Here is a 17,678-nt window from a genome sequence, read left to right on the forward strand (position 1 = left end):
CTCCCCACCCAATTCACTGCCTTTTCCTGGTTTTCCTGCTGAATATTCCAACAGCCTGGAATGCTGTGAGAACCAAAGGATCAACAGATGCTGGAGCAGCACCCTGTGAGGGACATTTTTCTTGTTCCCTCCTTCTGGCAGTGACAATTCCACACTAATTGAGACTAAACCAAACCTGAAGAGAGCCAAGGGCACAGCCCTGCTCCTTCCCACCTGCTTGATCAATCTCTGCCTCGACCTCCAGCTTCAGGTAAACGTCCTCCAGCGTGGTCATGGACACACCATAGGTGATGACCCCCAGGTGGGAATGGGTGTCCAGGTCAGAGAACAAGCCTAGGGACAGACGGGACATGTGCAGCTCTGACACTGTGCTCCAGCACCTGCCAAGAACACTTCAAGCACATCAGGCACATCTCTAAACACTCCTGCTTGGTGGGTAAAGCAGAAAAGTGGGAATAGCAAATAAATCAGAAGGCACATGTCATGGTTTGAGAACCAAGGTGGGAAAAGCTCCTTTTAGCACTAAATTTCAGTCTCTGTGGTCAGGAAATGTGGCAGCTTTTGCTGAAGTTGTGGTGCTTCTAAAAACTATCTCAGCATCCTAAAGCTCCTGCGCTCAAAGTTGCCTCAGGGCAGGTTCAAGGTTCCCTCTCCTGGAAAAATCATACCCAGGACAGCTCGTCCTACCTAAATCCCTGCCCGGGCACAAAAGATCTTACAAATAAAACCACTGAGTCCTTTTATACCTAAAAACATCATGTATTTTTATATATCTATTACAAAAAATTTCCAGATTTGTAAAGCCAGGTTAACCTGGACAGGGCACAGAGCTTGAAGACCAACGTGAGGCTCAGAGTGGGAGAACTTAACAGCACCTTGGGATAAAAAATGCTACTGGGTTTTTGTCAATCCTATGAAATAAGGACTTAAAATGAGAAGCTTCAGAGCCACAGTGAGGCTGCAGGGAAATTCAAACGTATAAAATGGGAAGAGCAGTTGGATTTTTGACAATACTCCTCAAATCCCCACAATTTCTCCTGCCCCAGCTGCCAAGGTGTATTCCCAGCCCCAGGTTCTCCCTGCAATAGTCTGGGAAAGTTGATTGCATCTCAGCCTGTTTGCAGAAGTGCACCCAGTGGCTGCTGAAGGCAAAGCTCACAAATCATTAACTCCAATGCAACGGGGGAAAAAAACATTTATGGAATATCAGCTGCATGTTCCTATCAACACAGACCCTCCCTTGGCTTCCCACACGGTGCAAAGGATGCAGGGTTTATTCCATTTATTTCTGGGAGATGAGCAAGGAGCCCTGCCCAGCACTGCTCAGATAATTGCTGCCATCTAGTGAAATCCTCCCATCTGCTCCCTGCTCCCGCTCACCACGGAATTTCAAGGCAGTGACACGATGCTCTTTGCAGTTCCCAATGAGAGCTGTCAATTTTTGTAAGGTTTTTGTAAGGTTTTTGTAGGATTTTGGTAGGATTTCCTGCTTCCTGCTGCAGGCCAGCCCTGCTCTTTGGAACCCTCTGCAACAGGATGATGATTCTGCAGGACCAGGGGGTGCTCGGGTGGAAGGGTCTCCTCACCACAGAGGCATCTCCCCAGCCCTTGCTGTTGGGTATCCACATCCCTCTGACACCTCAGCCCCTTGAAGGAGATGACAAAGTCCTCACTCACCTCAGAAAAACCTCCCTGACTCCCTGTCGGCCAAATAATAATAAATATAAACTAGAAATGCACAATTTATCAAGACCATCAGGCTCCAGCCACGCTCAATAAACTTCCCCTCCACAGTCACCGATCCCTGCAACACAAAACCCCATCAATACCTGCAAACTTGTCCATGTCCTTGAGAGGGAGGGTGTACACGAGCTGCTCATCGTTCTCCTGGATCAGGCTGGCTGCAGGGATGTGCTGCCTGATCAGCGAGGTGGTGGCCTCTGTGTTGCAGTAGGCATCGATGTGCATGCTAAAACACCACCAGGAATTGGGGTTTAAAGCTCAGCTTGCTCCTGGCACAGCACCAAACATTCAGGTGTACCGTTCAGGAGGGTAAAAGGATCTTTTTGGGGGGTGCTTTCTTGTAGACTCCAACAGAAAACAATAAAAAAAGAGATACAGAATGGCACCTAAGAGGTACAAAATTGGGCACAGAATTACCTCAGGCGGTAGCCAATGCCCCACTTGCTCTTCAGGAAGAGAGAAGACCCGAGGCATTTCAGCATCCCTTGGGAAATCACAGCTTTACGATCTGGAAAGGAAAGTCAGGAAGGCCTCTCTGAAGCAGAAGATCAACAATTTTCTCCCAAATCCAACTCTGGATTCTGCACAGATTGTACCCCATGGCTGGGGAACGAAGCTGAGGTGGCAGCAGGACTCACCAGCCAGGATGTCAGCCTCGTCCATGAAGTGGGTGCTGAACACAGTCACACGGTTGGCTTTCCTGTTCCTCAGCAGGTTCCAGACGATGTGGCGGGAGCAGGGATCCATCCCCGCCGTGGGCTCGTCCAGCAGCAAAACCTGGGGGCAAAACCCAGAGGGATTTCCAAGCCACAGCCCCTGACCTCAGCAATCCCTCCCCAGCACACCCAGAAGGGTTTGTTGAAGCCTTAGTTACTCCTCTAAAATGGGAAACATCCCAGACTAACAAGGCAGCTTTTGCCACTGCGCTTTGAATAAACCCATCTCCTGTTGTGACAAATGGAAAAATTCCATAATAAATTAATGCCACAGCCTGTTTTATTCCGGCTCCAATACAATTATGTAGTAGAAGCACAACTTAGCCACGGATTCTTTCTACTGAGGGGTGGTTAAATGCACACACCTGCTTTTGAAATGCCCAGGAACTGTCACACACATCATTTTTAACCACAGATCTCAAAGCAGTCCCCGTTCCCACAGAAATTACAGAGCTCTAACACAAAAGAGCTCTCTGGCTCTGCTCCTGCTCCCAGTTCCTGGATGGCTTTGGAAGAAAAAGCATCCAACAATTTCACTGTTGGGGGATAAATGTCACCAGCCAGAAATCACACAAAACTTGCCACACTGTTTATTTGCCAAAGAGATCAACTCCAAAGCTGCTGCCATTACCTGAGCCTCAAGCATAAAGGCTGAGCCATTGAAATTACTGCAATTAAACCATAAACGAAGAAAAAAAGGTGCTCAAAGGAACAATTTCTGCATTTTACACATTAGTTGGTTTTGACAAGAGACACCCAGCCTTCCATGGATCAGCAACACCAAGCTGGGAATAATTCCATCCCTCTCACCTTGGGGTTCCCAAGAACAGCAACTCCCACTGATAGCCTCCTCTTCTGCCCCCCACTTAATTTTTTGGCTTGATTGTCCCTGATGGGCTGCATCTCCAAATCCAGCAACACCTTCTGCACCTTGAAAACACAGGAAACACATTTATTGTTTAAAAAAAAAAACCTATCAATTTTTTAAACCAGATTGTTAACAATTAACATTCAAATGAACTGCTGCTGGTTCCCAGTGTGTTCTGCATCTGAACTGCACAACCTACACACGAAGTTTAATGGTGTCTATAATTGGACCCAAATGCCAGATTTAAAACATTTCATGAGCATTTTAATCTCAGGAAAAATGAAAAGTTTATCCTTGTCTAAACATCTTCCTGCACCTCTTTGTCCACTGTACCATAAAGCAGATATTTCCCTGTAAAAGGAAAACCCCTTGAGGATATTTTGATTTACTGGTTAAAAATGTACATGTAAGACAACACCTGCACCCAGGTGAGTTACCTCTTGTATCAAATCATTCTGAGGGATGCCCTTAATGGCAGCAAAGATGGAGAGGTTCTCCTCCACGGTTAAAATGTCAAAGTGGATGTCGGACTGGGGGCACACCCCCGCGATCTGCCGCACCTCCAGCATCTCGTCGATCTCGGACACTTTGTGCCCATAGACTGAGACAAACCCTAAAAAAATGAACACAAAAATCACAAAATGGTTTGGGTTGGAGTGGACCTTAAAGCTCATCTCATTCCAGCCTCCTGCCATGGGCTGGGAACTCTCCACTGGAAGGAGCGCTCAGCAGAGAGGGTTTTACAGCCCAGCGCGGACAGGAACTGCAAGCGGGCTCTTTCGGACTTTATCCAAAGATATGTTGATGAATCTTAAAATAACCACCAGGGTTATCAGACTTGGTTTTACAGCAGGGCACCCCCAGCCCTGCACTCACCGTCTGTGGGGGGGCACAGCCCGCAGAGGATGTTCATCAGCGTTGTCTTCCCCGTGCCGCTGTGGCCCAGCAGCGCCGTGATCTGACCCTCGTAGATGTCAAAGGACAGATCTGCTCCCAGGGCACAGCGAGAGGAGGTGTCAGGGGCTGGATCCCAGCTCCCTGAGCCAGCTCCTGCCCCAGGGGTCCATCACATGCTCTTATGTGGGGTATCCATTCACACTCTGCCCCTGGGGGACAACTCACCCCATGGCCAGGCTGGGACGGTCCCGCACCCACTGTGGGGTGGCCACGTTTCAAAGCCACCCAGGGAAAGGAGGTGAAAACATCAGGGAGGTGGGGCAGGGGAGATTAAATCACTACATGGGAAGAGGAGGAATTGGGGGTGATGCCAGCAGGCTTTTCTTAGTGATGGAGGGCTCATTTTTGGGGTGGCCTACTGTGACACCACTACTGTGAGACAGGACACACACGAGCATGCCTGGCATTCATGCTCCAGGGCTCCACCCCTCCAAAAGAAACCAAAACCAGCCTGAACTGAAACAGAAAAGATCACTCAGCAACTCAGCTACTGCTGCTCTGCATCCAACAAGCAGCTAAAAAGCTGAAATGCTCTTACTTCTGAGAGCCTCCACAGTTTCCCCCTTTTTCCTGAATGTTTTCTGAACACAGCTGATTCTGAAAGAAGACACATCATTGCATAAAATATTTCAGGACCTTTACATTCCATTTTGAGTCATCAACACCCAGCAACAATCACAACAAGACAACCAGACTGAAGTGGCACCAGATGTGTTAAAAACCCATCAAGGCAAGTCAAGACACAGGACAGGTTTTCCTCAAACTTTGCCCATCTCCACCCTGGCATCAGGAAGCTTTTCCTGGTCCCCTTCTAAGGTATTTCCTGTGATGATAAACTGAATTATTTCAAATCTGAGTCTCTTTCACATGGTGGAACAATGCACCAGAGGCTTCCCAAGCTAGGAAAGGGAACAGCTACTCCCCAGCAGTTGCACAATTCAACACGAAGCCCCACAGACGTGACCTGGCTGTTAGCAGAACAGACTCCAAAGATGTGATTCCTGACAGCTCTTGATCAAAATTAGGTAGAAGAAAGAAGGAATTGTTCTTTTCAAGAGAGGTAAAAACCTTCCTTCCAGCCCTGCTGTTTCTCCAAATGAAAAAAACAACCAGTTTATCTGGATAAATCCATATCAAGGATGGATTTTGGAAGCCTCATCACCCTGAAAATGAGGACAATGAGAGAATTATGGAGGGTGAGTAATGGGGAAGAGAATAAGTACAGAAGACAATAAAACTTGCATGTGGAAAGGTGACAATACTCTGTGAAAATGCTGGAGGCTGGTGGAGGGATAATGTGTAAAGAGTCCTGAATGGCTGAATAATGCAACAACAGCCACGATGTTCTCGTGGGAATATCAGGATTAAAACTGGACTCCTGAACCTGTGGTGGATGCCCAAAGAGACCTGGGTGGTGTGGACAACACAAGACTTGTGCTGGTCACTAATCTCTAATATTTGAGAGCAGTGGAGCCAACCAGGAGTGAAGATGCAGAGTTCCCCATCTCCCATGAGGACACACCACTGGAAAATGATGGAAACATGGGCTGAAAGGAAAACATTGAAAACAACAACTGAGAAACCCCAAAAAGCAAAGGACAGCCCAGATGCAAGACAAGAGGTGGCACAAAGCACGGGACAGCAGGTGACAGTGTGGACATTACTTCCTTTCTTTCACCCTCTTGTATGTGGCCGCTGGGTAAAACCACCATGAAATTCCTCTCTGGCCTAGGAGAACACCACAGCCTTCCCACAAACCCAGAATTCCGCTTTTTCCCCTCAAATGGGCGTTACCAGGAACTGAACCCTCCCAGCAGAGCTGGCGTTCCAACATCTGCAACCGCTTACGGCACCCGTGGCCTCAGCGAGAAGCTGAGGGAAGGGAAAAGCAGCAGGGCTGGAGAGGGCTCCAACAGGGGAGCACAGCCCACAAAGCAACCCTGTCCCTGAGCCTGGTGGTTTATCCTTGGATCCACGTCCCTGAGGACAGGGATTCACTGTGGAGGGCTCTCTGCAAAGCACACCACACGCCGTCTGAATCTGAGGAGCGGAAAGCCAAGAGTGATTTTCAAACTGCACGCTAAAATCCCGGTGACCTGCTCATCCTCAGGCAGGGCAGGGACTGTACCTGATGGCTTCTTTGCCCTGAAATTCCGAAGGCACAGGCTCCACAATCTCACTGAAGCTCAAGCTGCCATTGACGCTGCTCTCATACAGCTCCTTGTAGTTTTTCCGGTGCTTTGACCAAAACGAGGGTTTCATGAAGAAAAAGGGCGTGCGGCGCAGGCCAAACTCCCCTGGGTGACAGGACAAAAGGAATTCCTGAGCAGCAACCACAAATATCCCTCAGCTTTGGGGTTCCAGCTCCTCCTGTAGCCAGCCCACACCCCTGTTCCTGAGCGATTTCCTCAGCCAAGTTTCCATTTAAGCCACAACTCCGCACTGCTGGCAGGCTCCACTTTTGCTGAGTATTTAAATAAAAGTGCAAATCTCCTCCTAGTCAAGAGAAATCCCCAGTGCTGAAAGAGCACTGACTTGAACATGGGAGAGAGAAAAGAGAGGGACTGGAGGTGAACAGAGCTGAGGGGCTTAAACAGGCTTTAATTGCAAAATTAACAACTTTATTCTGTGTTTCATGTTCAACTACTTCTGTCACAGGGACAGATCTGGAAGAGGCAGAGCAGTCTTTGATTTCCAACCCTCTAAGAGGAAATTGTAAAGGCTGAGGTTTTAGTTAACTCAGGAAGGAAGTTTTTCCTCTAGAAAGAGGGGAAAATTAAGCTTTTTAAGGCCATGGCAAAACCCCTCCTGACACATCACAGTTTTAACAGAATATAAATTATTTCAGCTGAAAGTGTAAAAATCTATGTGCAAACAGCATCACCTCCTTTCTCCACATCACAGGTGAGAGATGCCACCAGCCTGGGGGGCTCAGGATTTTAGGATGATCATCCCACAGCCCAGTTTTTGTCAGGAACATACCTGGGATAACCTGGTCAAGGTAGACAGCTACAAGCAGGTAAAAGATGCTGTCCAGCACCAAGAGAATCAGAGAGATGCAGAGCGGGTAAGGACCATCACTGATGTTTGCAAATGTTGCCCCATCCTCATAATCCTCCAGATGCATGACCTGCAGGGAGAGAGGAAGATGTCACACACCAGCAAGGCACAACAGCACAGTGCAAAACCTGGCAAAACCCCCTCAAAATAATGAGAAAGTGACTGAGATCACACAGGACACAAAGAATAACAGCTCCTTTACGGTGCTGGATGTTCAACTGCCATGAACAAAGGCGTTTTCCTCACCATCAGCAGCTTATTAAAAATAAAATAACTATGTAAAAACCCCATCGAGGTCTGTTTGCAAGTGATCCACAGCAAACAAGCACAGTGAGGCTGCTGCAGGTGGGGATTTACCTGTGCAACACCAATCAAGAAGCTGCACTGGCACAAAGGGCTGAGGATCCACACGAAAGATTTGGGGAAATCCTCCAGGAGGACAATGTTGAGGCCCACAAAGCCAAAAACCAGAGTTGCCAGGAACTCTACTATCCCCACATGCTTGGACTTCTTAAACAGAGGCGTCAGCATCAGGGCAAAGAAAACCTGAGGGCAGAGGGGAAAAAAACAAGAAGGTACTGTAGTAGCAGTAGTAGTAGTAATAATAATAATAATAATAATAATAATAATAATAATAATAGTAATATAGAAATGGTATAGAAAAACTAAGGGAAAATACCATAGTATTTTCCAATAATCATATAATTTCTGATTCTCTGATAATCATATAATTTTCCTGCTATAGTCACTCCAGCATTCACCCACACAGAATCCATGGAATCATTTTCTGTTGGAAAAGACTTTCAAGATCCAGTCCCACTGTTCCTCTTATGAACTGAGACAGGCAATTGGCTATAGAAATATATCTATCATATATTTTTGTATCATTCTCTGACCTTTAATTAGGGTTTTAGCATTACATTCTGTAGTAACAGAAAATGCTTTGAAGAGGACCTGGACTGCAGAATGGTTCTGTGCAGGGTTCAGAACTCAAAACCTGGTGAGTACAAACTCAGATATTTCAGGAAGGAAAGGCATTTTGCATAGTGATGGGTGACACCTGTACAACATCCTAACAGCAGAGGAGAAAACCCGAGGAAGGGATGGGACAGCTCGGATTCCCAGCACTGCTCAATCCTACAGAAGCAACGTTGGCCCCAAATCCTTTGGCAGAGAGAACATGATCAGGTGGGAAGGGAATAAAACCCCCATGGGATGGCTGAATTGCACAGGGCCAGGAATACTTACTGAGGAGACTCCATACAGGAAGAAAAGGAGGAATATGACAAAGGCACTGCTCTGGGGGAAGAGGGACGAGGCCGTGGCGATCACCGCCATGAGAATGGACATGACGAAAATCAGGCTCACGTAGAGCAGCACCCAGGACAGCCTAGGGAGGAAAAGGGGGGAAAAACAGAAAAAGGAATGAATCCCCAGCCACGCAAACAGCAAAACCCAGCACTCTTTAATATTCCAGACACTGCACCAAAGGCCAAGCGTGCCACAAAACAAGAGCCCCCCCAATAAAAGAGCTGTTGTGAACATCCCTGGGACTGTTCTCGGCACACATCGACTCCCAGGACAGCCAGAGATGCACAATCAGGTGATTCACCTTTTTTTTTTTTTTTTTTTAACTTGCATAATTAATTCCCTAGGGTAGGCAAAGGAGGGTAACAGAGTCATAGGTTTCAATAATTCAAGAAATTCTGTTTAAAATTTAATACAGCCATCATTCAGGGCACTGGGCAGGGTAACAAAATCTTGCTCTTCTGAAAAACAGAGCTGCGAGTCTGTGAGCAGCTCTGACCTCAGCAAACAGGGGTGGTTTGTGTACAGGTAGCAAAAAATGACACATTTCCTGTGAAATGAGTAAAAAAAATCATTCCAACCACCCCAGGTGGCTGTTTCGGTGCAGATGTGAAAACCCTGCAGGAAAGGGCAAAGCAAAACCTGGTTTTATCTCTTCAACTCTCAATGATTTCAAATTAACACATAATTTGAGAGAAAAATAAAATATTCTATTTCCCAGGACGATTTTTCATCAGGGTGAGGAAACAATTGAAAACCTGTTGCTGAGACTGCTCTGGGATGTTAAAATTATAGAGTTGGGTTCACTTAATTACATGCCAGGCTGCAGGTTACCTGTTGAGCTTCTAGGAAAGGAGGTAGGGAGCCAAAAATATTTAAAAACCTCCATAAAAATCTCACACATGATGAGGCTTAATCCCTCTAAGCCTGGCATAGCTATACATGAATAAATGCAGCGGGATCTCTTATTAAAATATTCATATTTTCATGATACTTCAAGTGTCTCTCTGATTTTACAGAATATCTCAGTTTTTGGTTGTTTTCAGTTAAATACTGAAAACAATTTAAGAACTGACAGGTGGGATTAAAGAGGTTTCCTAGAAATAATTTTTTTTAGTATTTCTTTACATATACTTTATTTCTTTTTCCTTTTATAAACAACAGGTCACACCAAACACTCACATACCAGAAGGCAGTGTCATGGAGTCCCAAAATTTTCAAGAACTCCTTCAGCTTCCTCTCCTTTTCTGCCACGATGTGAATTGCCAGATAATACCCAAAGGGGGAGAAGGCAATCACCAGGTAAATTAAAATGATTGCACGAGGGAAATTATCAATTTCCACCACAGCAGCCTCTCCCATAACCATGGCTCTGGTCAGCTGCAGCTGCTCCCAAACTGAGTGATTTGTCTTCAGCTGAAAGGAAGAGGAGGAAGAGTTTTTTTCACATTTTTCCCGATTTTTCAGCCTCATCCCAACCACTGTCTCCACCCCTGCTGGCACGGGGAGATCTGGAGACCCCAAAACCTTCCTGACCCCAAATCCCAGGCCAAAAGCAGGGAAACTGGAAAACATCCAAATGCCTGGAGATAAAATTAGCAAATGTGAAATTTCTGTCACTTAAAAAGATGGAATTTGCTGTCACCACAAGCGGGATGAGGGGAGGGAAATCGGGGAAAAATTGCTGAGCAACACTGACACCAAAACAAGGCAAATCCTGCAGCCCCTGTTTGGAGTGGCATTTCGGGGTGAGCTCTGTGGAGCCTTTGTGCTCTGAGGAGCGTTGTGGGGCACGTTCAGGCTCATCTGGATGAAAATGGAGTCAAACATCCTCATTATCCAACCCCACAGGACTGGGGAAATCCTCGACAAAACAGTCCTGGACAAAACACAGCCAAACCCACCCAGAGACTTCTGCGTTCTCATCAGATCCCAGGTGAGTTCTGGCACAGCATTTCCCAGGATTAACAGGCAGATTAAGCAGCCAGAGCCCGGGCAGCCCCTGGATCTGCCCTTCCTTGGGGTGAGGATGGGATTGGATGGGGTTTTCCCAGCAGTACCTGGATGATGGCGGTGTCGATGCAGGCCTGGAGCGCCGTGAAGCCCGAGCTCCAGTAGGTCACTGACTCACAGCTCTTCCGCAGGCTGGAGCACGTGGCTGAGGGAAAAGCAGGGAATGAACATCCTTAGGATCCCTTCCAACCCAGGCCACTCCAGGATTCCACGTTAAAATCCCAAAAACCAGAGTTCCAGCTGCTCTGTTCCCAAGCCATCCCTCACACTGCTGCAAACCACCTCCACAAACCAATACATGCAACACCAGGCCAAAAAAAAAAGAAAAATATGGAATGATTTCCAGCTTATTCCCTTGCAGGGCACGCAGATTTACCTCTGGATTCTGTATAGATGGAGGACATGGCGATGGAGTCGTGGAACCTCAGCTGGTAGGACATGGAGTCCTTGAACACCACCCCCACGAAGTTGGAGGGTTTGAGAAAGCTCGCCTCTTCCAGCTCCTCCTCACTCAAATACTCCTCAGTGATCAGGCCTGGGAGATGTTAATTAAGAAATTATCCCGTTTTTATTTATTCCCTGGCACAGCAGGGAATAAAAACGTGCAACACTTTGAAAGAAGCATCAAGTATCATTAGTGACTTATTGGGGTTTGGAGACCCTTCCAACCCAAACCATTCCACGATTCTTTGATATCTATAATTATTTTTGCCACAGGGAGGGAAATACTCTGGTGAACAGACACTGCAGGGGTTCAGCTCAGCACTGCAGGGTGAGTAATGCACATTTACCCCAGAAGTTTTCCTTTTCCCCCCCATTTTTTGTTGCTCCCGCAGTTTCTGTGCCCCAATCCTTTGCTGGCTGCCCCAGGGTTTATTCCCAGCACTTGCCAGGAAAGGCAGATCGATGGTGCAGATGGATAAATCCATCAAAACGTGGTATTTCTGTCACTGAGCTCGGCAGAACATGGGAAGAGAAGAAAGAGTTGTTTGCTCAAAGGATCTGAGGAATGTGCAGATGTGGGGCTGGGCTGTGGCTCCAAGGTGATTATGAGGGATGAAAAGCATAAAGAAAAGAATCAAAGACCCCAAACTAAAAAAAGAAACAGAGCAGGTTTGGAGAAATAAGTTCTTATTAAGTGTGAGGTGTGCAGGAGAGCACTAGAGAAAAAGAAGGAAAAAATAAGGAAAAAAAAAAGGGAAAAACCATAACAAAAGGGAAAAAAACCCCAAACAAATGGGGAAAAACTCCAAACAAATGAGGAAAAAATGCAAACAAATGAGAAAAAAAACCCCAACAAATGGGAAAAAACCCCAGACAAATGGAAAAAAATAAACAGAAAAACAGGAAAAACAAACAAGGAAAAAACCCAAACAAATGGAAAAAACCCAAAAACCAGTAAGTGGGAAAAAACAAAGAAATATGCAAAAAACAAACAGAAGAAAAAACCAGGAAAAACCAAAGAGGGGAAAAAAACCCCAAACAGGGAAAAAAGAAACCCCAAACAAACATGAAAAAAAAAAACTGGGAAGAAAAAAAAGGAAAATTTATTTTAAAAGAAGAGGTGACAAAGTGTTATTGGGAATTAGCATTTAAAATAAATTAAAAATGCTGCTGTGATTGTGATGCCAAGATAGAAAACAACCGCCAACCTCCCCTGAGTTTGCCCCAGGATGTCACAGGACAGGGATCAATCAGCCCCAGAGCTGCTTTTTTTCTTGTGGCCTCCTCAGGAATGGAAATCACTTTGAAGTGGCAGTGCCAGAATTATTTTATGTCAGGAAAAAATCCCCAAAACCAGCAAAAAAACCCCAACACCTTCACAGTCCCTCCTCTGGAAAATAAAGACTTTTCCTATTGGCAGCACCCTTGAGCTCCCCCTTCAAACACAAGCTACAGCAAGAGATATGAGGGGAAAACCACAAGATTTAGGGTCGGAATACCATCCTCAAAGTTATCAAAAGCCACTTTCTTCATGATTTCCCGAGCCATGGGTGTGGGTGGCGTGTACCCGATGACGAAGTTCACCAGCACCGAGGTGTGCAGCAGGCCCAGGTCGGTGTTGGCCACCTCATCATATTTCCTGTGAGGGTGCATCATGCTCATCAGGATCAGCCAGAACAGGAAAAACAGCGGGAAAAGCACCTCCTGCAGCAAAAAGAAAATTGGAATATTTTGAAGCACAGCCATAGAAACAAAACATTCCTGAAGCTTGTCCTGCACGCAGCTCAAAGGAGGGGCTGAGCGCAGGGTCTGGGCTGCAAAACTCCCGGAAAGTTTTCAGTGCTGCAGCGATTCTGATGCCAAATCCTTGCCTGGCGCTGCAGCAGGGTTTCAATCCCAGGCATTAGTAACTCAAGAAGCCATCTGAAAGCCCAAAGGGATCATTCCACAAGCTTTAAACATCTGCAAATTCCTGCTCGAAACAAAAGCTGTGAGCCACTGAAGGAGCCCAGCCAAGCACTGCAAGGTCTCTTCCTCCCCTCAAAATTCATCTTAAAGTGTCATCAAATCATTTACACCCCAGGCTGAACTGGTAGAAAAGATAAAAATATCTTTTGGGGAGGTCTGACCTTGCTTTTCTGTGTGGTAAAAGCTGTAAAAGCTTTTAAAAGTGCACTGAGCTGGCAATATTCAAGGATATTTTAAGTAATATATTATTATTTATATTATATGATATATACGTATAATATATACTACAATGTATATAAAATATTAATGACTACATCAACTAATATTTACTAATAAATTAATATACTCTGTAGATGTATTCTTATACATATATATAATTTAATATTCAAGGCTATTTTCTGGATAAAGCCTTACATATTAGAACACTTTTTTAACCAAAGGGCTACAAAACACCTTCTGAAAAAGCCTATTTCTCCCCAAAATCCAGAGCAGATCATGAAGCTTCATAAATATCATAATAAAACCGAGTTTTGCCTCTGATTTGGGAGTTATTTAAACACAGGATAACCGTGGATGTGCTGGAAGCAGGAGCCAAGGACTCATCCCTTACCTGGACACTGCTTTTCTTAGTCCTGCACTTAATAAGACAATTCTTGAACAAGAGAGCTCGGGTTTGCCTCCACACTCCTGCTTCTCTTGGAGCAGCCGGTGCCATTTTTCAGGACTGGTGTGAGAAAAAAATATAAACCTTTATTAAATGACAAAATAATTTCCAAAGCCGAAGCCAGGCAGTTGCAGCATTTGGTGTCTCCTATTTTTATATTTTCACAAGAATTTTTCATTTTCAGTTTTTCATCTCTTAATGCCTTCTCATACACGTTATGTGCCTGTCACGTGGAGAAATTGGCAGTGCCCACTTGGAATGAGAGAAATGGGGAATCCAGTTGGGAATCTGAGCAGAAGGTGCCTCAGGATGCCACCCCTCCACCCAAGGGCAGCACCAGCTCTAGGCCAACTCAGTAGACCTGACTTAAGCTGGGCTTATTTTTCTCCATGTAAATCCCAATCGCAGATATCTCTCTGGGAGCACGATTCCAGCACCCGTGGCAGGAGCTGAGGGCAGGCGGCCAGAGCAGCGAGAGCAGCGCCAGCTGCCCCGGGCTGTGCAATTGGGCGTGAGTAACCCCCTTCCCCGCTGGAGCAGGGCCAGCGGCGCCGGGCCCCCCTCGCTCCGCTGGAAGCCTTCCATCAGCCCGGCTGCACAGCCCAGCAGTGCTGCCCGCGAGCTCCGGGCAAGGGAAAGCCAACGGAGCTCAACGGAAAACGCTCCTGCAGGAGATGCCATCCTGCACGTACCTGGCGAGGGCTGGGGAGCCGGGAGGGTTCTCTCCTGGGTTCTGCCGCCCTTTTTGCTGCCTGAGGTTGGGAATCACGGGTCAGGCTACATCTCCCTCTGCTTCCTCAGCTGGGAATGTTGGAACATTTCACCTGCGAAGGTGAAACAGAACCATGAGCTGCTCAGCAGGGACAGCAGAGCACCAGGGCAGGTGCCACAAACCCCACCTTCAGCAACACCTACACACCACCAGTGAAAAACTGAGTGATTCCTCCACCCTTCAGTCAAAACACAGTGGAGAATGCAGGAATTTATCCATTTTCCAGGCTTTACAGCTCTCAGCATTCATTCCAGAAGCAGGCTGATGTTCCTGGTGCCTGTGTACAGCTCTGGTTTCTCTGTTATCTGTCAGACACCACATGGCTCAAAGTTCCTTCCCTGGCTGGGTTTCAATAGGGAAATCTCTTTTTGGAGCACAAACATCACCTCAGTAACGGGACACAGGAAGTTCCTGAGATGTCAGCACCACTATAAACTCAAATACACAAATACTTTATACATAGAGCCTGTCTGAGCATGGCAGGGATGAGAGGAGGGAAAAGGGGCTAAAAGGAACCAAATCCCTGCTCCCAGACTGGCTCTGGGGTCCTCCCTGGAGCAGCGACCCCTGGAAGCACGAGGGATGTGGGATACAAGTGCACATCACTGGAAGAGAAGCTTTGGGAAGGGATCCCACCTCCAGCCTGGAGTGCTGCCCTCACCCTGAGTCTACTTCAAAAATAAAAGCAAACTTTGAAAAAATACATATTTTGTCTGGAAAAAAAAAAATCCAACCACGAAATGCTTTAACACCAAGCTGTGATAGCAACCAAGCCCTGCAGGAAAAAATGAGTACAACTCCTCTGGATATTTTGGGCAAGAAATGTTTCCCAGTGATAGTGGAGTGTTTGAAAAATAATCAAAAGCAGCAGTTCTTGCTTACAGATCATGAAAATCACTGTGCTTCTCCCCTCTGCTCACAGCATGCCCTGGAAGTGCCACCGTTTGCACATTCCAAGAGCACTCCCAGGAACAGAAACTCCAGAGGTCCCTCCTCAACAGCACACAAGGGTCTAACCCAGCAACCCCTTCCCTCAGCCACAATATTTTAATTAAATCCCCAAAACTGGCAAAGATGATTTAATGAGATTCAATCACCAGTGCCAGTTACTGTTCCTCTAATTATTTTCTCTCCACTTGTAAAACCCAAAATACTCCCACATCTCCACTGGAACTCTGCCATGCTTTCATTTACATCACGTAGGTTGGAGGAAGGGTCATTTCAAGAATGTTAATTAATTTTTCATATTACACCTGCCACCTCCACGTAAGCCACAGAACGATGAAGGACACTGAAGAAGCATCACTTGAACGGTGAAAATTTGGATTTGGGGGAGAAAAAACCAACCCAAATCCTCTTTGAAACTCCAGATGAAGAAAAAGAACACAGAGGCTGAGCAGAGGAAGCTGCCAAGGCATTTAATTGAGCAATAGCAGACAAAATGAAGATACTCTCAACCTGTGACAATCCTCCCCAATTTAGGCACTGTCTTGTGATTTGTGCTGACACGGGAAGCGGGTGACACACAAATGCTTGTGGGCATCTCAGTCAAAGCTATCTCAAGGGAATGGCTGGGTTTGTGCTTTAATTCCATATCAGAGACACCAGCGCTTCTTAAATAACGCTCAGATGATACTCGGGAAGCCTCCCCTCCCTTCCCCCAGCATCAGCCTGGCAACGGGCTTTAAAGGTCACATGGCGATTTAGTGCTGCACATCACGTTCTCCTTGTCTTTCAAGCCAAAAAAAACCCCAAAAAAACCCACCAGAACTCAAACGAGGAGTGTCAGCCTCAGCTAAATGAGCTGCGGCTCGAGGCAAAAACAACTTATCAGTGAACAAGCCCCGCGGAACGGCGAGGAAATGAGATTATTGATCTTGCTGCTACAAGACAACAGCCGAGATGGTACTCAAGCAAAACTCTGATGTGCTCTTTGCTGCGCTTCAATTATTTAAATTGCGAGTATAATAACATATAACAACATGCTTCATGTAGTAATTTAAAAAACAGGCTGAATGTTCTCCCTTATCTGAATTTTTCTCCCTTATCGGAATTTTCTCCTTTATCAGCCCCATGGGGAACCCCCGCCCTGCCCGGGGCTGCAAATCCCTTCCCTCCAAACTCATCTCTGCTTCCCTGCGGGGACAAGGAATGACACGGAGCAGAGGCGGGTCTGGCTGTCCCCGCACGGCTCCCGCAGCATCTCCAGCATCCTTGAGCATCCCTGAACATCCCCGAGCATCCCCAGCATCCTCCTGCATCCCTGAGCATCCCCAGCATCCACCTGCATCCTCTGAGCATCCCCGCCGCGCCCCAGCCCCGGGGACCCCCGCGTGTCTCAGAGGGAGGACGCTCCTGCTTTTCACATCTCCCTTTCCCCCCGCTAAATCCCTGGAAATGCGGTTTTCTCACCGTTCGGCGCCCGGCCCCGCCGGCCCGGCTGCCCCAGCCACCGGCACTCGCGGGCAGTGACGCGCACCAGGTGCAGCCCAACTCCTCCTCTTCCTCTCCGCTCCTTCCCCTTCCCGTCCGAGCCGAGCCGGGAGGGGCCGGGCCCAGCTCCTGCCACCGCCCCGCGGCCCCGGACCGCCCCCTGCGCCGCGGAGCGCGGCCGGCAGAGCCCCGAGCCCCGAGGTGCCCCCGCCCCGCTGCCCACCTTCCCCCCGGGCCGGTTCGCAGTGCCGGACACCTCCCTCCTATTGACATTCCTCCACTCCCGGGGACAGCCCCGCTCCTGGGATCCCCCTTCCCTGCCAGGGACTCCCCTCCCGAGGGCTCCATCCTCCGGGTGACTCTTTTCCTGCTGGGCACCCCCTCCCTAGCACCCCGTCCTCCAAGGGATCCCCCTTCCCAAGGATTCCCTCGTCCCAGCGACCCCATTCTCCCGGTGAACCCCTTATCCGAGGACCACCTCCGGAGGAGGAGGACGCTGCTCTGCGGGTGACCCCGTCCCTCCTGAGGACCCCTTTTCCAGGGACCCCATCCTTCGAGTGACCCCCCCCTTCCTAAGGACCCCAATCTCTGGGTGTTCCCCCATCCCAGGGACCTCCAATTTGTAGGTGGCCCCCCTTTCAAGGGACCCCCCGTTCCAAGGATTCTCTCCCCCTTGTGACTCCATCCCTCCTGAGGACCCCTTTCCCAGGGACCCCATCCTCCAGGTGACCC

General features: G+C 47.6%; 1 protein-coding gene across 1 annotated transcript in view; it reads right to left on the minus strand.

Annotated features, from left to right (window-relative positions):
* ABCA5 (ATP binding cassette subfamily A member 5) overlaps positions 1–17,003 on the minus strand; it is a 30,645-nt gene extending 13,642 nt beyond the window's left edge. The window contains exons 1-19 of the mRNA XM_082294306.1: positions 16,926–17,003; positions 14,434–14,565; positions 13,688–13,801; positions 12,609–12,813; positions 11,042–11,200; positions 10,713–10,810; positions 9,839–10,068; positions 8,593–8,734; positions 7,702–7,890; positions 7,267–7,414; positions 6,413–6,581; positions 4,823–4,881; positions 4,204–4,314; positions 3,765–3,940; positions 3,270–3,389; positions 2,382–2,520; positions 2,161–2,251; positions 1,830–1,969; positions 214–333 (exon numbers count right to left, since the gene is read on the minus strand). Coding sequence (XP_082150432.1) covers positions 214–333; positions 1,830–1,969; positions 2,161–2,251; positions 2,382–2,520; positions 3,270–3,389; positions 3,765–3,940; positions 4,204–4,314; positions 4,823–4,881; positions 6,413–6,581; positions 7,267–7,414; positions 7,702–7,890; positions 8,593–8,734; positions 9,839–10,068; positions 10,713–10,810; positions 11,042–11,200; positions 12,609–12,813; positions 13,688–13,792 — 2,401 coding nt within the window. The 5' untranslated portion in view covers positions 13,793–13,801; positions 14,434–14,565; positions 16,926–17,003. The remainder of the gene's footprint in view (positions 1–213; positions 334–1,829; positions 1,970–2,160; positions 2,252–2,381; positions 2,521–3,269; positions 3,390–3,764; positions 3,941–4,203; positions 4,315–4,822; positions 4,882–6,412; positions 6,582–7,266; positions 7,415–7,701; positions 7,891–8,592; positions 8,735–9,838; positions 10,069–10,712; positions 10,811–11,041; positions 11,201–12,608; positions 12,814–13,687; positions 13,802–14,433; positions 14,566–16,925) is intronic.
* Positions 17,004–17,678: the final 675 nt, after the last annotated feature.

Source organism: Coloeus monedula (genome assembly GCF_965178545.1).
Source record: "Coloeus monedula genome assembly, chromosome: 19".
Lineage (NCBI taxonomy): Eukaryota > Metazoa > Chordata > Aves > Passeriformes > Corvidae > Coloeus > Coloeus monedula.